Source organism: Apaloderma vittatum, unplaced genomic scaffold (genome assembly GCF_000703405.1).
Source record: "Apaloderma vittatum isolate BGI_N311 unplaced genomic scaffold, ASM70340v1 scaffold17515, whole genome shotgun sequence".
Taxonomy (NCBI): domain Eukaryota; kingdom Metazoa; phylum Chordata; class Aves; order Trogoniformes; family Trogonidae; genus Apaloderma; species Apaloderma vittatum.
Window position 1 is genome coordinate 36,059 of NW_009716677.1, and position 20,517 is coordinate 56,575.

At 37.6% G+C, this 20,517-nt stretch overlaps 1 protein-coding gene across 1 annotated transcript in view; it reads right to left on the reverse strand.

Annotated features, from left to right (window-relative positions):
* The window catches only part of ATP11B (ATPase, class VI, type 11B), a gene marked incomplete at its 5' end in the record, with an annotated part of 30,221 nt that extends 9,944 nt beyond the window's left edge, over positions 1-20,277 (reverse strand). The window contains 13 exons of the mRNA XM_009869642.1: positions 5,776-5,941; positions 6,607-6,710; positions 7,007-7,072; positions 10,504-10,642; positions 11,507-11,634; positions 11,933-11,992; positions 13,465-13,610; positions 15,269-15,371; positions 18,345-18,498; positions 18,762-18,965; positions 19,697-19,878; positions 20,018-20,121; positions 20,204-20,277. Coding sequence (XP_009867944.1) covers positions 5,776-5,941; positions 6,607-6,710; positions 7,007-7,072; positions 10,504-10,642; positions 11,507-11,634; positions 11,933-11,992; positions 13,465-13,610; positions 15,269-15,371; positions 18,345-18,498; positions 18,762-18,965; positions 19,697-19,878; positions 20,018-20,121; positions 20,204-20,277 — 1,630 coding nt within the window. The remainder of the gene's footprint in view (positions 1-5,775; positions 5,942-6,606; positions 6,711-7,006; positions 7,073-10,503; positions 10,643-11,506; positions 11,635-11,932; positions 11,993-13,464; positions 13,611-15,268; positions 15,372-18,344; positions 18,499-18,761; positions 18,966-19,696; positions 19,879-20,017; positions 20,122-20,203) is intronic.
* Positions 20,278-20,517: the final 240 nt, after the last annotated feature.

Here is a 20,517-nt window from a genome sequence, read left to right on the forward strand (position 1 = left end):
TACTTTACAATTTCAACTGTGTAGTATAAGGCACTCGGTGCTTGTATTTCAGATACCTTAATATTAGACACTTAAGTGTAAAAACTCTGGCAAAAGAATTGGATTTGCTACTCACGGACAAAACAAATTCCTCATTTTTTTTCAACCTCTTCTCTACTTGTAATATGAAGAAAATCCCCTCAAGTTTGCAAGCACTCTCCTGTTTCTAGTACTTTAATAACTACAGCGCTGCATTCCTAGACAGCCTTATTTTTCTTTCACCACCCAACTGCATAACCATTAAAAAGTGTTTAGTTTTGGAAAGTTAAACAGAATCTTTTGCTATAAAACCTTTCGTGTAGATATGACGCACAAAGTAATTAACTTGAACAATTCAGGGAGAGGTTCACTGGAAATAAGATTTATCCAAAGTTTTAAAAAGGTAACTTATTTACATGACACTGATAAATCCAGAATTTTAAAAACTAACTTGTAAAAGCCTTTGCTAAGGAATCTCCCCAATATCCTGTGAGGTTTAGTAGAATTCAAGACATAGACTGAGGTTTGCCTGTTTTAAGGCTAGCAAGTACAAACCTAACCAAAACAAAAAGAACCCGAACAAATCCACCCCACCACTATATCCCTGGGGTGTGTGGAAATCTAAGCTGAGTTTCACAGTGGGACAACCAACAGCTTGACACAGCAACTGTTTCAAGCTCTGCCTTTCAAAGGTATAGCACAGTCTCAGAGGAACCACAAAGCTTTTCTCTTTTTTTCCCCTTCTCTTCTTTAAAAGGATTTGTATCATCTGTCTCAACTAACTGCTAAAAATTCTCTGCTAATAATTTCTAACACCGGCTTCCTGTCTCCTGCTTTCCCTCAGTTAAACAAACAGCAATTACGGCCCAAAAATGTAGGTTAGTGGGTTCTCCTAGCACCTACACACACGTTTTTAAAGAACAGTCGCCTTAAAAAAATTCCTTACAAGGAATCAGTTCTTTGCATTCTTGCTATAGAATATGGAAGCCTATCAGGGTGGAATAAAACATCAGTTTGAGACATTATTGATGCACATGAATGTTTTAGTCTTACGAAAGAGAATTAGCATTTGATAGCATTTCATGTACTGAACTTAGTGCACTTGAAGAGTTTCAGAATCATAATGGTTGACCTACACAAACACATATACACTTTGGTCTTCTTTTGAGTAATTTTCTAGGACTTAGTAGTCAAATGCCTTTAGGAATATGTACCTATATACACATTGAAAACAAACAACACTCACTTTATAGATGCACAAAACAAACACAAAAAGCCTTAGCTGCACAAGTGTATGTACACACCCAAACTTAAAACGTTTTCTGCTCTTTCAACAGAAGTTAAAGCAAATTAAAATGGGCAAACAACTTGCAAGAAATCCGCTGCCTGAAATACACGGACCGTCCCATCACAGCCTTATGAAGCTGAAATTATCCAACATGCAAAAAGCACTGTTAATTTTCATCATAAAGAAATTAAAAGCATTATAACCATGCTGGAAACTGTGATTATTTAAAAAGGGATGCAAGAAGGGCTAGATCTGTATTCTGAAAGTTGAGCGTCATGCTAGGGATGTTTTTTTCCTAAAAAAAGCACGTCCAACACATGCTACTCAGGAGAAGCATTTGGCTCAAAAACACAGAGCAAAGCTGAGAAATAACCAAACTGAACGTATCTGCACTACAGGTATCGCCCTCTCAACCCACTAATATTCATGCCTCTTCCCATCTCTCTCAGCACTGGTTAGTTCACCTTCAGCATGCATAAGAGTTGACGAGGAACTGTCCCTCCTACTCTACCTAATTTTGCTCAGCTGATTCCTTGCCCTGGACAATGGCTGCAGTGCGATGAACTCGTCACTTAAAGCAACTCTGTTGGAGTACATCTACAATTGGACAGAGAAGGGATGGAACATACATGTCAGTAAGTAGCAGCAGTAATTTTCCAAGAGAAAGACACAGGACAAGACATTGTTATTTAAGTGGAATACACATCATATACAGGACACAAGCCTGGTACCTTCAGGACAGCTCCTGGGATCATCACGGCCAGTTATTGTTTGGTACGATCGCTCTTAGCTTGTACCTTAACTTCCACACTCAGAAAAAAGGCCTATACACTTTTATATCTATACTTTACCAGATATCTTCATCCAGTTTTACCTCCTCCCCTCAACAGTGCTGTGATTTATATTTACCCAAAGACTTGTATTTTGATTGATTGACCTTACTGTTCAGTTCCTCCTATATGATTCTGTAACAGAGCTATGGTCAGAAATTACCCAGAAGCTACCTCAGGGCAACAGACCTAAGTCAAACATAATAAGACAGATTTTCTTTAAGGTTAGCAAAAAAACCTTGGAAAGCAGGAAAACAAATATTACATATACGCATCCTAATTTCAAAAAGGAAGGAAAAATTAACTAAATCCATCCCTCTGTAAAGGTCAACTCATGCTTGCCTGTAAAATTTTTAAATATACTAACTTCTCAAAATAGAAACGACAATTTTTTTTTTTGGTTGCTGTGACAGAACAATATTTACATTTAAAAGTTTATCTTTAGCAGAATTTCCCAAGTGTTTCTCTTTCATACATTTCTTTGCTCTCTTATGAATAACTTCGCCACATGTAACATCTAACTGGTGAGAGACAAACTGACTTGTTGATGCTGTGACCTTGGAAAAGACATAAAATCAAATTCCTTATATACTAGGGCAGTTGCCTACAGATACAGTGAATTCAGAGCACTAAGTGTTCTCAGTTTCTGAAAAATTAAAACAACAGGGGTCAGCATTTTCAATTGAGAAACTTGTGTTTAGCTCACTATTCCTGAGAATATTTTAAAATTTAAACGATGGTGGACAGAAACAAATAGCCTAAATAGCTGTAATGTAAAGATCAGTGATTAGTTCATGCAACAATTTATCCTGCCCTGACAAACTTAAAAATTGTTAACTAAACTTATTCTTTCCCCCAATATGCAAACACACTAATTTAGTCCTGCAATTAAAAACATTCAGTTATATCTACACTATGAAAAACACGTTTAAAAGTGCAATATACAAAGTTTCATATTCCCTCTTTCAATACCTTCCACAGAAAATGCCTTAGCATTTAGGACATTGTGCAAAATAATTCTATTGGAAAGTTAAGAGACTTTTCTGCTTCTAAATGGAATGAAAAACATTTACTAGAAATTTTAAACAAATCTAATGAGGTATAATCATGAAAGAAGCATTCTGTCACTTCTTGACAGTATTCATCTTCACTTAGCTCTACTTTGTCACTACAAGAGGAGTTGACAAAATTCGTGGGGCTGACTGTGCCAGTAAAAGTAAGAGTGGGAAAGTCTCAACAGATTAAACTTCAAGAAAGGAACAGATGCCTTAAAAAAAACCCAAACCAACTAAAGCATTTTTAAATACAATTTTACTATCAGGCACGCACGGAGAAACTACTGAATGGCTGCCGAAGCATTTCTGGTAAAATCAGGTTTTAGGTAAGTCCACTTTGCAATATCAGGAGTTAAGTATTTTCTGAAAAAAGACAGTATCTTGGTAAACACAGACCCTAACGCTGACACTGTCAAATTGCAAAGTCGAATGGGAATAAGGAAAGGAGGATGACTAACAGAGATGCCCAAAGCAAAATCCCCGTGGCTGTGAACCAAGCTACAGCCACAGGAAAGGTCTTACACACTCATCAAGATTTTGTCTTAAAAACAAGTCCAACTTTGTCCTTGACGACACAATTGCAATGGAAGCAAAATGAACCTGGAAATTCTTTAGAATTGATTCAGGAAGCAAGAGAATGCATCAGGACATTTATGGACCAAGCTAGGGAAAAACACTGCGGGCTTTTTGGTTTTTAATTCAAGCACTTCAGGAACATGAGAAGCCTCAACAAGCGTATTGATACGCTGCCAAACAGAAACAGCTGATGTACAGGAAGGAAGGAAAGGGAAGTGTTCAATAAACATCGCCACTAGTTTTTGAAGGGGGAAAAAAAAAAAAAGAAGATAAGTATCATTACCTATAGAATTTTTCTAAAATCAATACTCTTTAATCCAAAAAGTGCTCTAACATGCAATCAGGAGTGTTATCAGGTTTAGTTGAACAGTCTTCTGAGAGCTAGTGGCTTTTACCTTGGCTTTTAGGTACTAAATTCCAAGACCGGAAAAAAAAAGCAGTTAATATTGCAGTTTTGAAAAGGGACCAATAGGCTATTTTGGCTAGCAGTAGGTTTTTCAGCATGATGTCTATCCTCAGCAAATTAAGAGGAAGTCTCATCTAGATTTATTTATTTTTTTGAACACAAATTATAAGGGTAATACAATTTAAGTAAATCAACATGCACTTGCATCAAAGCAATTGCAAGGGTAGATGCTAAAGGGAACAGTATTGCTGTGCTGCAGTTAAGAGTTTTCTGGGTCACATAACTCCAAGTAATTTGGATTAAGCAACATCACAAAATTAATATGGCACACTAACAGACTGAAAACCACTAAGAGGTTTCAGAACCTGATGGTATATGGGATATCTTTGTTGACTGAATTCTTCATTGACTTTCACACCTTTTTAGGCCCTACACTATTTGACCTCTCATCAGCAAGCCAGAAGAAACCAGTATTATCAGTTGCAGATGATGAAGGGATGCAGAAGGTAACAGGTTATTGATATATATTATTTTTGCGAACTGAAAACAGCTGGGAGATTCATTATTATCATAAATGGCACTGATGTATGCTATGCTGGAATACTGTGCCCACTGGTGAAATTCAAAATTCAAGATAAGGTTGAGGATGGTGAAGATTAGAAGAGAAACACCAAAATGATTCAAAAACTGGAAATAACCTTTTGGACAAAAGATGCAAGTCCAATCTACTCATTAGTGATTAACTTGATCACAAACAGTGAATAACCAACAACAAAGAAATCCCTGTTAATAAAAGGCTTTTCAGTTTAGCAGAAAAAAGTATAAAAAGATGAAAATGCTGAAAAACGAAACCAGAGGTAGTAACTACTGGAACAATGGGTCAGGATGACTTCTCCATAACTGTCACTAAAAAGAAGAAAACACTCAAACAGGATGAGATATTTACCTAGGAGACAGCCCAATTTCAACAGAACGATTTCAAGGAGTTTTTGGTCGCCCTATTCATGCAGAGGGAGATTCTATTATCACAGCATATCTTTAGACCTCTTCTATGGATTTATGAAAATGCCACATGGGTAATTATACTTAATTACATAATCAACAATCACAGAGATGGCATATGACATGATCAAGATTTAAGAAATACTAATTAAAAGAAGTCCTACTGAAGCAATTTTTAAAAATTATTGTTTTTATCACATTAAGAACTACTCAGTGTCAATCACAGCTGAAGAGTGAGCTTCTAACAGCTACACTAAAATGAGAGTAAGTCACCATCTTTAAAGCAGCACAGAAATGCACAGTATGATTCTCTCACGCTGTTGCAAGCTGAGATGCAAAAGGCGACTTCTTTATAAATAATTCTACTATTATTAATACCAACTACTTAAACCTAAAATAGTATTCCCTTGTAAAACGTGTCCTCATTTTTGCAATTTTCAATTAACAATTACCTTTCAAAATCAGAATACTTTTATGCATTGAACTTGACAGCAATGTGAGATATTTAACTATCACAGGAAAGCAATTAGTTCACAAAACAGATTTCAGCACAGGTTCTTTTGACTACTGATCAACTTGGATACAAAAGCATAACATTACCTGAGCTTTTTCAGTACTTGTTGGTTGTAGATGTCTGTACAGCACTTTCTTCACAACATCAATAAACAAACAAGCAACTACTATGAGGATTATGGCAAACCAAGCAGAACCACTTGACAACAGCTGAACAAATACAAAGTACATGTCCTGGGTATGTAAAAATGGCCTGAAAAGTTAAAAGAAGTGGCAATTACTAAAAGGAACTTCTAGAACCTAAAGTACAGTGCAGGCAGTCTTACACGTGTCTTATTCTACATCAAGCAGGCAGTCTCAGGATACAGTTACAGCTGCACTGTGTCTGTAAGGAACCAACCTGATCTGCAAAGAAACTCTGGGGAAGGAGCACACTGAACTTTGGAGGGAAATGTTCTTGTTTATAAAGTGGTGTTGCAGGAAATCGTTCACCACCCTATCCCTCCAGGACCCAAAAACACAAGCAAAGATACATTGCTTTAATGATTCAAACCCCAGCATCTCCATTCCTGTTGCAAAATTACCTGCATTTTTTATATATGTTGCAAAAGTATCTACTACATAGCATCTTCAGGAACCTATATGCTTTTTATTAACAAAAATGCCTTTATAGTTACGGGCTGCCAGAGACAATTAATGCCTGGTCTTGAGCACAGGACAGCTGAGTAGCGTTGCTCAAATTTCTAAAAGAATCACCAAAAGCGAGTGGCCATTTTAGGTTTAAAGAATTATCTTCTGACTTCTGTCATAAAATTTTGAGCAAAATGGCAGAACATAATACTTAGTGTTTTTTCATAGCTTCATCTATCATATGTCCTACAGAAAGGAGAGGAAGAGGAAAAAAACCACATCACTCACCAGATAATTCCCCCATAAAACAAGGAGAATATGAAATAAAATACAATGGATCCCCAAGTAACAAAATGGTTTATCCATGTCCAGAAGTGAGTTTCTAGTGCCATCTAAAACAAAAATAACTTCATTGAACTTCCTTTTTCCCTCCACTTCACAGAAAATGATAAATAATGGTCTGAACATACTTAGGAACTTCCAGCTCAAACACTAAATATTGTTGCAATATGCGAAAACTAGAAAAAAAATTTTAACTGCCATTGAAACCCAACATAAAAATCTCTTAATCTGGAATCATCAAGGATCGATTACTTCTGTATAACTTCAGAATCGATTTTAAATTATTGCTCTACTACATATTTGCCTGTATATCCAAACACAGAGAGTAATTAACATAACATCGTACCTTCATCGTAACAGTTATAACCATAACGGTGAAGACCAAAGTACCAAATGTCCAGTTTCCAAACATCTAAGCAGGACAAAAATCACGAAAGAAAAAAAACAACCAAACAGTTAGGACCATTCATGGCAAGTTAGATTCTTCTCAAGTCAGCTACACTAAAGAAACAAATCTGTGGACATAAGCTTGTGACAACTAATTGTGAAAAAGCAAGAAGGATACAACACAAAGTACTAGTAAAAAAATACAGCTTATGTTAAGAGCAAAATTAACAACCCACAAGTCATCCTTCTTCTTGGTTCAAAACACATCACCACAAAGGCTACATGAGATATGAAGAAAATCCAGACCAGTACCATGAAGTGATAGGAAAATGAAGGTATCAGTTTGACCAATTAAGTATAAGCATCCAACAGAAAGCAAGTATTGGGTAGAAGGTATTCATTTTAACATAAGTGCAAAACACTGAGTTTAAACATCTCCAGATAATTTTCACCATGCAGCATCACCTGAAAGTTCACTTTTTACCCCAAGCACATTTAACAATTCAAAAATAATGGTGTCATTGTATTTTTCAATGAAAATTCTAAGGAAAAGACACTTTGTTTCAAGGCTACAAAAACTAAGTTCAGTTCTAAAACATTGTACTTGTTGGTTTTGTATTCTCTTGCCCAAGTAAATTTAACTATCAAAACTCTGAACAAGTTCTACAACAATAAAATCTCAGCTCTGACAATGAAGCAGGGATGCCAAGTTTGTCGTCTGTCTACACACATGCTGCCCAGACACACGCTGCTGCTCTACAACAGGCCCAGCTCTGCTCTTGCAAGCAGTCTGGGTGCTGAAACTGAAGATACTGCTGTTCCGTAGCTCTTTTTGCCACTGACACACTGAACAATGACCAAACGCTCGACTCTTGTTATTTACTGGTAGCAGACTAAGCAAGCAAGGAGGAAGGTACCACATGCAGACAGGCAATCAGTCATCCCAGAGTTGATTTGTTAGTACAGCACAGAGGCACGGAACTGGGATTCGCACAGTTGTAGTCCTTGTTACAGAGCTCTGACCAAAAAAAAATAATAAAATCCCAACAGCCTGATGACAGATCTCACAACTGCTTTTCTCATCTTTACGCAAGGTACAAAATGGAGGCAGCCATGAGCCTGGATTTACTGATAATTTGAAAGATCTTTGTTCTGTCACGTCTTCTGAAGCTTTCTATTTGCTTTTCACACCGATGGTAATGTTTAACAAGCCACACGCTTGCTGTGAACTGCTGCAATAATCATCTTAAAGTAAAATTAAACTACTGCTCCCGAGTGACCTGTGAAAGAAAGTGTCTTTGCTAACACGGCTCTTCAATGGTCACAGAGCTACAATGCAAAACACGAACAGGTTCTTGCCACCATTTTATTTTTGAACACATGTACACTGTGGATGCTGCATCCTTTAATCCTCTGAAGTAACAGATACAAGATCTTGTATCTCCTCCTCTTCTAAACTCTTACCATTTGCCTGTTAGGTTTCAATATCTGACGACATGCACAGCATGAAAAAGGGGGGAGAAAAAAGAACTAAAAGATCAAGTTGTTGCACAATGCGTTGAGGTAAGCCTAACAAACCACCAGCATTAACAAATTAATTACAATCTCTTCTGTCTCACTTTGCTCCACACCTGAGGATTTGGGATGAAAACGTGAGGCCTTGCACTAACACTACCCTGTATCACACATCTGAACAAAGCGATCGCTTCTTGAGGACTTCTTACAAGAAAGCACCTCAGCAGTACGTGAGTTTCTCTTGCCCTTAACTTTGGCTTTGTCAGGCACACATGAAATTTGCAGCATACTTCATGCACTGCAGATATTTTACTGCAACACACAGTCCTACCAGTTCTGATCTTTTTAGCAAACATGCAGAGGTATAGAGTAATTCCAAAGAAATTCTAAGACTTTTAAGTCTCATTGCATGAAACATGAGAAGCTAAAAGGCATCTGAAAACTTTATTTCTAGTATGCTCATTCACTAAGTATATTTTAAAATAATATCTCAAGGGTAATTTGTACAAGAAACCACTAAAAGAATCTTCTCCATAAAGTCTACATTAACACACTAGTCTAGACTTATAGAATATAATCTGTCCCCTAAACTAAACATTTGTTACTAAACACAATGAAAAGTGGCCTGTTCCTGCTGCGTGGATGTTTTCTAACCAATTTGGAAGCGAGGTGCTTTGACCACTGAGACAGTGGCACAGCAGTTAGAAGTGCTTCATTAGAAGACTGCTGGAGGTCCTTTAGCAATCACAAGAACTTCCAAGTCACACAGGCTTGTAACAAATGGAAAGAGAGGACACACTCACGCCTCAGCTGGAAGAGTCATTTTAGTCTTAAAGCACAACTATTTTAGCATTCTTATCAAACATTTCATGGTAAAACAGGTACTCCAGCTGCACCACTCCCTTCTCTGCAGGGATGCAGCCCCAGTTCCCACACTCTCTGATTTTTGTCACTCAGGACAATTCTGGCTGTTGTCTGTACATCCGTACATGGAGGAGACCCTAATTTTGGCTGAACTTCCCGAGCTCATGCTCACTCCTTATCAACTCCAGGCGACCACCGTGAGTTCAGCTCGATGCTGGTTTTGCACCTCGTGCCGTAACTCGAGGAAGCGCTACGTGAGAATCGGCAAGCGCTTCGTGTCAGTAGTAAGAACAGCATAATCAGAGAAGCTAACGTATTTTTGCATCACTACTCTTGTTTTATGAGAGAAGAAAAAAAGTCAGCACCTAATTGTTCTAAACTGTATTGACTAACTGAGGACCAGGGAAAATGAGGAAGCAAACTTGTAATGGTTTCATCCGAGCTTTAGAGGTTTTTGTACAGAAATTCCCTTGTGTATTTTAACATCTTTAAAAGATGATTTCATTAAGTTATTGTCTTAAAAGCATTTATTGAATAAGAAGTATAATTTCAAACCAGCTTGCACCACTTGAGTTTCAAAAATTCCGAGTAATTAAAACAGTACATTTTCAGGAGAAGCTCTAAGACTTTTGGCAACTTTCAGATTTAAGCCTAATTTTATAAGAGAAGCCAAAGAGAAGTCACTCTGACACTGCAATTAAGTCCAACTCAAAACAAGTTTTGAATTAATATGAATTCTCATTTACTGAAGTTATGCCATATGATTTTGACAAAAACAGCATATAAAATAAAGCGAAGTTTAAGACTACTATAATACATTCATTACCATGAAAGATATGTTATTCATGAACATGTGCTTTCTGACAACATGCCCTACAATTTCCACACAAAGAACTGTCACTCTTGAGAGCACATATGAATAATGGCAAGGCATCTTTGGTAGTTATTGTAATTCATAAAAATAAATAAATAAAAATGTATCTTAAGACTCTTCTGACACAGGTTTGGTTGGTTTTTTTTTAAAGTATTAAGACATATCACAAAAAATATAGTGGTAGAATAATTCTTATGATATACCTGGCCATTTCCTAGCAGGGAAGTGTCTTCTCCCATTAGAAGATACGAGCCATAAAAGAAAACAAATGCATGAAAGAAGCCCAAGATGGTCCAGTAAAGAAATGGTTTAAACCCCAGATGGGAATTTTTACTGATGTCTCTGCAGAAATAAAACAGATTTTGGATTTCAGATTCTCTTTATACAACCCATCAGTTATTCACACTGCATGACTGTGACTGCTTTGAATAAATGTAACTTTCAACTGCACCAAGATACATTTAACGAATGCTGACACATGGAAAAATACATAAATCATGAGCAAAAAAAAGAACTCCGAGTTCTCATGATTTGCCTCTGCTTTACGCAGGGATCACCAATGGCAAGGGTCTCTACTGGGTCAAACTCAGAATAGCACAAACTAGAATTCTTTTCCCTGGAGGTGAAATTGCAAGAGGAAGAAAAAGCCAGATCGCTTGATACTTGCCTCTTGCTCTGCTTAAAAGACCTTTAGGAAATGAGAAACATCTAAGAGACATCTCTTCTCTTAACAAAAATACATATTTTTTTTCTCCAAAAAAGCAGTATGCAGTGCAACATGCTACCACTGGGAGGACATCTAATTCCACAGGAAATCATTTCCCCTCTTAGTAAAGCATTTTCCGTGGTGATTCCCCTAACCAGAGTGTCCTAGTTTTTCATTTGTGTGTCCGTGTGATTTTCACCTCCTACATGTAATGGAGGAGAACTCTGCCAATCATGTCAGCCCATCAAGTGGCTCAGTTCTCTTCCAGTCTTAACATGCCTGCCATGAAAAGATGTTAGTCTTAAAATACTCATTTTAATTAACTTTTGGGATGAAAACTATGTAGCTGCAGTTCTTCCTCATCATGACAGTTAGTAAAATTGCATAAACTGTAGGTAAAAATACTGTAAGGATAAATAATAGCAAGTTTAGACTTCTGCAGATGCAACCGTTGTTCCAAATGATGTGCTACCGTGAAAATATACGTGAGATGTACATACCGATAGAGCACGGGTTTACTCTGCAATACATGCGGATGCACATGCTGTTCAAAAAGACTGTATATGAGGACAGGCAAGGAAGTGAAACAAATATTGTACAAAGTCAGGTATACACTGTCATAGAGCGTCTGAAAATGGAAACAAAAATGATTGAGTCTTGTAAGGAAAAAGTTGTTTATATTAATTAAAATTTATTGGCACACTAACAGCAGCAACAGTTTATTAATTACGTGAATTTACTAGTTAGGAAAAAAAGCTACACTCACATAGCCATCTAGTAACATCAAGCTATCAAACACAGAAAGCAAAGCTGGATATTTAAGTGTAAAATCTGTGCTGCTCCTGGGTAGCTCTTGCCCATATTTTTAGCTATCTACCCTGAGCATTTTATATACATTGCCAAGATACAAGGCATCTGATACTCACTTGTTGTGAAAACAAACAGAAGAACTGATATAAAAATTGTGGTGTAATAAAGCACACATTCTGAAAAAAGAAAAGTGAAGGAAACAGTTAGTCCTCAGTAGATGTCCTGCAACCTTACAAAAAATTGCTCTTTCAAGGTGGTAAAAATACACAGGAAGAGCATAAAGCATTTCAGCATTTACTTGGCAAAGTGAAGCACTATGCTTTGCTCCAGAGTGTATTTTGTTTGGTGCAACGAACCTGCAAAACCTAAAAACTCTATGTGCTTGATGAACATCTCTCATTATGGGAGTACAAGTACTAGTAAAGGAGGAAAAATCCATCTATTTTCCCCTCAGTTTCTTTTTAAGAATTTTCTTTGCAAAACAGTTTACACATTCGCTCTGCTCTGCCCTTGTGAGACCCCACCTGGAACACTGCGTCCAGCTCGGGAGCCCCCCATACAAGAAAGACAGGGAGCTGCTGGAGTGAGTCCAGCAGAGGGCTACCAAGATGGTCAGAGGGCTGGAACACCTCTCCTACAAGGACAGGCTGAGAGAGTTGGGCTTGTTCACCTGGAGAAGGCTCCAGGGAGACCTTACAGCAGCCTGCCAGTGCCCGAAGGGGGCCTGCAAGGAGGCTGCGGAGGGACTTTTTACAAGGGCCGGTAGTGAGGCTGGAAAAGACCTCTGAGATCATCAAGTCCAGTCCCAGGATGAAGGGTAATGGGTGGAAGCAGGAAGAGTGTACGTTTAGGTGAGATACAAGGAAGTTCTTTACCCTGAGGGTGCTGAGGCACTGGAACAGACTGTCCAGGGAGGTTGTGGATGCTCCATCCCTGGAAGGGTTCAAGGCCAGGCTGGATGGAGGATGGAGCAACCTGGTCTAGTGGGAGATGCCTCTGCCATGGCAGAGGGGTTGGAACTAGATGATCTTTGAGGTCCCTTCCAACCTAAATCATTCTATGATTCTATGATTTCATTTAAGAAAGCCTGTGTCTTGCTCAGGTGAGCTTTCTGCATGGGAATATACGAAACAGAAACCAAACCCTAACACCACGCACTTATCTTTAAATGAAAGCAATTATCAGACAAAAAAACGTGGCTTGGTGGCCAGTGCTAGAATCTCAGATAAATTTCAACTGGGATAGTGAACTTTGACACCAATAAACAAAACAAACAAACAAACAAACGTTATTGGCATTTCAAAGACTGCAGGCCAGGATTCCAGGTTATACTTTTACATCTTGCTGATGAATGTATTTAATTTCAGGCCAGTAATAATGCTTTCAGGGAGCAAACATGTCTGCCTTTCAGCCCAGGGAAACTGCAGTATTTAAAACCTTATTTCTAGGTGGAAATACGAAACAATATCACAGCTAAACTATTGAATTTGCTTGTAAAATATAAAAGAAAAAAGCCACCAGAAAACTTGTTTGAATAGAGATATTTAACTCGTTCCCAGCAAAAATCTTAGATCTGAAATAAATTTCTTGCTGGGAAAAAGTTACATATTTCTTTTGTGAGCTTTACTGGCACTCTTTAAAGACTTACCTTATAAAAAAAGTACTGTACAAGGGTTGCTATTCTAATATAGTAAAAGTGCCCATGAACAAAAAGCAACTTGGAGAGGAATTTAAACCGTGCTATTGCATAGTCACTATTTCTTACAGCTTGTCGTCCTTCTTTACCCATGATTCCTGTAACATTTGGGAAACAAAACATAAATCAGGTTTAACATTATAAAAATTAAAGTTTAAAAAACCCAACAACATACATCTGAAGCTACAGTTCTGCTTTCCTGCGTTTGGACATTATGAAGACTTATTTCGGAACTGAAAGTTGCTGAAGGCATTATTCCTGACACAACTAACGGAATTTGCTCATCTGAAGCTGATTCAAACTAAAAAAAAATAATAAAAGAAAAATAATACTATTTCTGTAAGCTATGGTTAAGAAAAGATTTACGGGAAGATAAAGTAATAACAACACTCATACAAAACCAAAATTCCCAAACCAAGCAAACCATTGTCAATCCATCATCTACCAATTCACTTAGTATATTTTACTTTAGCGAGGTTTTTCTTAGAGTACTTTCTGGGAACTATAGATGACCTAGACTCAACAGAAAAATGAAAGAAATGCTGTTCTTACAATAAAAATTTACTTAATGTGACGGACTGACAATGCTCGTCACTTGTCATAGCTGAACACAAATTCATTTCTAATCTATTAAGATTAGGATAAGCATACACAGAGAACACAAAATGCTCTTTTATAGAAGAAAAGTGGCCCAGGATTCCTGAAAACCAGACACTTAAAAGTGCTGGCTACTTTTGAAGGGGGGGAAAAAAAAAAAAAAGCCTAAAGAACCTGTCACTCTCAAAGGCAAAAACTTGTTAGTTCTAACCAGCATACATGCAGTGCCTAATATGCTACAAATTGCAATAAAAACTTGGCTAATTTTATTTTTAATAAACTTCATTTAGTTGACAAACTAGCTGTAGAATAAAGCATCATTTGTTATTGGTGTGTAACCCTGTCAAGCAGGTTATACTGCTGGTCTTAAAGATCAGGGCCACACGATAAACATCACCTGGATCTTTTCACCCACGAAGGGTGACAGACTGAATATGCCGACATACCTTAGGCAAGAACCTTCAGCCATTTCCAACTGCAAACACCACCCAAAGTCAGGAAAGGAAATATTAAAATACTATGTGATGGTGCCAATTCAGTTATATCTATTATTTGTACTCAGTTATATAACACAGCAGAAAAAAAAAGCCAGACAACTTTAAAGAAGGTCCAGGCCAGGTAACAGAGAACAAGAGTCAACGACCAAACTTAGCTGAGAATCAAGAGCAGCCTCTCAAGAGCTACAGGGAAAGCCTTCTCCTCAGAGACAAACTAGCCCCAAATGGCATTTCTGCAGCAATACAGACAGGGTGCAAACAGTGGCAGTTTAGCGCAAATACAGGCTTAAAGGGCCAGTATACACAAGAACTTAAAAGCTGACAATGTCTGAAGTTAGAGATACCCACTTCCAATACCTGGAGCAGATTACTTCCGAGATTCTGGTTACAGAGAATCTTTGGTGTTCTTACAGCAGCATTAAGCAGGACTTCTGATAACTGATAGACTACACAATAAACCTAAGTCTCCTGAAAGTAAACAGCCACTAAATCTTAAATTTCACTAAAACCACGGTACAACGGATGACTCAGATGAATGCCCTGTCATTCTCAGGTGCAAAATCATTACAGGTTTAGCTGTCTATAAACGCTTTTAATGATCTAATCCTCTACTACAATTTGCATCTTCTTTGCTTTTTTCTCTTCTGACAAAAGGAAGTTACCTATGCCAACATGCGCTTCCTGAATCATGCTCACATCATTAGCACCATCACCAATCGCTAATGTTATAGGTTTCTCTGGAGACGTTTTTAATAGTCTCACTACCTGGAAAAAAAAAACACAAACAAAGGGCAGAAATTTCTGAGATTAGACACAGTCTACCGACAAATCATGCCACTAAATCTCAAATATCTTAGTTAGTTACCTACCTGTAAATATAATTAATAGGTTTTACAAATGTGCACACTCTGGGAAAAAACATCTTCAGCATATCACACGCATCACTTCACTGCCCCTTTAGAAAAAGCTGCTTGCTTTGCAGCACAAGTCTTATTTAAATATCATGCCTGTCTTGAGTTTATTTTGCTGTTCTTATTTAGATATTTTTTTACAACCCTTAATTTAGTGCTTTACCATAATAAACAGCCAAGTAAAAGTGGGAACCAAAAATTTACTTAGGGAGCAATCTAGATTTAATGCCCTTTACTAGACATGTCCAGATTCTTCACATTTTCTATTAACAGAACTAACCAGTGTACAAGAGGAATCTGAAAAAACAGCATATTAGCATAAAGATCAATACAGGTTGTTATTAAAGAAAATAGTTTCTTTTCAAAGCAACCACATTATCACCAATGGAGTATTCTCAGTTGAAAACACAGAAGATAGGACAGAAAGAGGAAAAATATTATTTATATACAATGCTCTAAAATTCTCAGAAGAAGAGCAATGATACCTTGCTCTCCACAGAAAGGAAAAAGATCCTTAATTAAGTGCCAACAATATTCTAAATAGAGAGGAGTTGTTTAGATGAGGCTTTTGGTTAAAGACAATTAGTAATTCATCAGCCTCTGAGAAAGCTCTGACTAAAGGTAGAAGCTTCACTAATTCAGTCGTAAAGCAATGCAGGTCCAGAAGGCTTTCTAAAAATAAAAAATATTTACCTATGAAAAAATACTGCATTTTCCCCCTTGAAGTTCCAGAAAAAACAAAGCAGAAATATCAACAGAGCAATAATGGCATGAGGCAGGTAGACACAAATACTGTACTCAGATAACTGAGGTCTAAGCTGGCACCGATTCAAACGGGCAGTTCCTCATTTCACACAAGGAGCACCACAGCGATGAAATACTGTCCACAGTTCCGAGAAATCCACAGTCAGGTGACTGTGGGGACACGTCCCTAATCGCAGGTATTAATATTCAAGTTGAAAGGTTCCCCATTCCTAAGGGGTAATTATTTCAAGTACCTTTAGCATTAGGTCTTAAGCAGCCTTAAAGAGGCAGCAAGGCTGCAGCTTGTCACCCACATCAGTCCTCGGGAGATACGAAGACTGTGGTGATTTAGACATGGGAACAGCTCATGTGAAAAGGTCAAGACAAATCCTCTGGCAAATTTTAACAGCAGCAATCAGCGGCAACTCTGAGTGACTGACATGAAAGATGTTTAAAAAGGTTTCCAAGCCAGAAAATACACAAAAAGAAGTAGTGAGCCCACTAGCCATACATAAACATCCACTGAAATTAAAGGGAAAAAATGTGGAAAACACTAAGCTGAGTTCCAGCTTAACCTTGGAACAAACCTCACAAAATGGTACCTACAGCAGAAAAACAAACGCCAGGCCAGGCTAAACTCCCGTACGCTTCCTTCCTCACCCTTCCCTCTCATGTCGGTCTGTGCTTGCCTCAGGGATTTATATACTTCAGCATTTAAAACTAAAAAGCCTCTGCTATCAAAATCAGGTTTTACTGTACTTCATGACACAACACAGAAAATAATGGAGCTTATCTACTGGACAGGAAAAGAAATAAGGAAAGCATTCTCGGCTCCCACGTACTAGATTTGGCAGTGCATTATAAATCACATTATAAATCAAGGTAAATGACAAAGGTAAGAACAAGGACACAAGACAGGCAAATAACTACACCTTAAAGAGAGAAGATGGCAAAAATTATAGCTAAAAGAGTACATAAAGTGGACAGATACAACATATTGTTTTTCTCAAGGTAGTTACAAGTAACTTCCTTTTAACATCGCAATGAAACTTGTATTATAGCAAGTTTTATACACAGCTTTATACACAGTTTTATAACAAAGTGATTCTGAAGAATCATTAGGCTGGAAGCTGGAAGAGTGACCTCGGAACAGGTCACCCATGCCATCGTAAAGCAGTTTCCCTCTTCTGCACATCTAGCACCTCACATAAGGGTTTCCCAGTGCTTTAAGGTAAAAAGATGTGGTTTTCCTTTGCTTTTTGACAAGGTGTAAAAATAGAATGAGCAACGGTGTCCTTTCAGAGATATACTATTACATGCAATAACGTTTAATAAAACATTCAAAAAGCCTTTAAAGCATAAAGATATGCTAAAAGTATAAATGATCTCTAAGGTCCCTTCCAGCTTAGGCCATTCTATGATTCTATGATTAAAAAATACACCAGTAGAGGTATACAACTGCATATTAGTCCAAAAAATGAGAAGCATAAAATGAAGACAGAAGAATTCAAAAAGAAAGAATAATTGTATCTCTTCAGAGCTTCGCTTTCTAGAATAAAAAAAAAATTACAAAACCTGAATTTGAATTTTATCTGACCTGTATATGAGTAAAATTAAGCAGGAAGAAAAATGGTCTTAGAAGAGAGCATTAAGGCAAATTGCCCTAGAGACTAGGCCTTCCCTTTTACTTCCTCTTCAAATCTGGCTATTTTTTACATCTTTAGAGAAGCAGCTTCATGAATTTTCAGTTGAGCTTTTTTGGTTTGGAGAAGTGATTGAACAGGCAACGTGAAAGCACACAGGTGATCAGGATAGCTTCTGCCTTACAGAACATTCAAGAGTCTGAAGAAAGATTGACATTTTTCTTGAACAGTGGCCGTATTTTGACTCCTCCATCCACTCGCAAATTTTCACAAATGCTTGTAGAAACTTCTGAGCAAACTACTCCAGATCAACTGAATTTATCAAGGGTTCAAAAATCACAGAAAAGGTCAGGCAAACACCAAAGCAGTTCCAGAAATTCTTGCCTCCTCAAAGCACCATAAACATACTTAGAAGACAACCCTGATATATTCTCACTTACCTTTGCTTTCTGAAGAGGTGCCATGCGACAGCACAACACTGCAGAACAGTTTTTGCAAACTTCCATGAACAGTTTTTCATGTTCCCTGAGTGCAAGAGAAAGGCTGGTCCCATCCACAACCAGTCCATGCTGGATAACATGGTCTTCCTTTATTCTATTCAGGGACAAAAATGTTGGCATCGTATCGGTGTGATGGAAAAAATTCAAATTTGTTATGAACTACATGGTCACCCATAAAACAAATACAGAATTTAGCCTGTTAGATAGACTGCTTCTTCAAGCCCATTGTTACACTAATAAGCACATTTTTAAAAGGTAACTTTATGTGTCTGACATCAAAGATTATAATAAAATTTGAAAATAAAAGAAAACCAAGCTAAGATCATCACTGAGATAACGACACCTCGGTTATTTTACCTCTTGGCTAGCTGCCTCAGTTGTTCTGCGCATGTACTGTCCGACTTGTGCTGCACAAGCTCAAGGATGTTCATGGTTCTATGGAAGTGTCCACACGACAAACTGACACTGACAGCCGTTTCGTGCTTATCTCCAGTGAGCACCCACACTTTGATACCAGCCAACCTGAGCGCTTCTATTGTTTCTTGGACTTTCTCCTGCAGTCTAGAAACAAGAAAAATCTTAAATAACCAATCAAACACTTTATAAAAAAAAGAGTTCACACTGTAACATCATGTTAGTCTGGTAACCCTACTGTCATGATGATTTAAGACTGCATTTTCAACGTTATGTATACTTTCCGAGAATCAGTCTGGCAGATGACATCCTGCTACCAGAAGTAAAATGAAGGCCTTCATGTAAGAAAAACTGAACTTCAATCTTGCTAAGTGGTCAAAAGTTTGCAATAAGCATATCTTAATTTAAATTAAGCACCAATGCTGCATTTGAGAAGCTTTAAAATATTCTGCAACAATTACTATCTACTGTGGTGCATGAAAAACTTCTAAGTGCTCCATCTGCAAACTCCAGTGTGCAATGCACCCTCTGACCTACAGAATACACGCCACGCAAGCAGAATGCTTTGTAAAGTAGCTACGTATAGAAGATTCCTCAGGGAATTAGCCATTATCCTAAATATTTACTGCAATTATTCCGTTTTTCTGTACATTAAATCTCCTCTGATGAAGCACATTGTATGTCATTGCTAGGCCAAAATCACTTCGTACATGTTTTGAATGTTCCTCAGTCCAAAGAGCAGTAAAACACACCAAACAAGAAGAGCACAAAACTTTTTGGTGGTGGCAGGAGAGTTTTTCACGGCACATATTACGTTACATTTATATTTATAAATCCTAAACTCGCCACATGTAGTTAGCAGAAACTTCCTTGCATACTTGTCTTCTACTCCTGTAGCCCCAAGTAATTCCAGATCCCTTTCGATGAAGTTGAATACATCTGCTAATCTTTCTTCCCGTTGCTGTAAGGCAGTCCTGGCCTCATGAAGGCGTTTGCCAATTTCTTGATACTCCTCAGGTGTGAATCTTCTGTAGGCTATGCACAAAGTTCTTAGTCCTTTCTGTGAGAAAACAAAAGACTATCTTCAGAGTAGACAAGATTCTGATCTAACAAGTAGGTGTCACCTTCAATTTTTTCACTTCCAAGTCACAGAATTTGTACCAGAAGAATTTTCTTACTGGGCAAGCATATACACTTACCAAAGCAAATTCATCCACATGTATCCTTGTTTTGTCTATTTCTCCACTCTTACTACGAGGAAGAATGGAAGATTCTGCTCCTTTTGTGAATAAAAGCTTTTCCCCTAAAAAGAGAAACAGAACAGAAATTATACATACTATTTAAGATGTTCTCAACCACAGCTTGTGCAGCTTCTGATCACTGACCTGAGGGACTCTCTACAATGACGCTCATGCGCCTGCGATTTGGATCAAACTCCAAAACATGAAGCAGCCTATACCTGTATTTTGTATTTTAATAGAAGAGGGAAGGGGAAGAAAACATTTTTTAGAAACAAATTTTCAAAGACAATTACTGACAAACATATGCTTACCCCATAGAGCTTTTCCCAGAGCACCATTTTTATATAGAAACACTAAACATAATGCTACAAGCAACCATCACCGTTATTGGGGTTTGTGCAATTGATTGCTTTTCATCACACATATATATATATTAAAATATATACATATATATATAT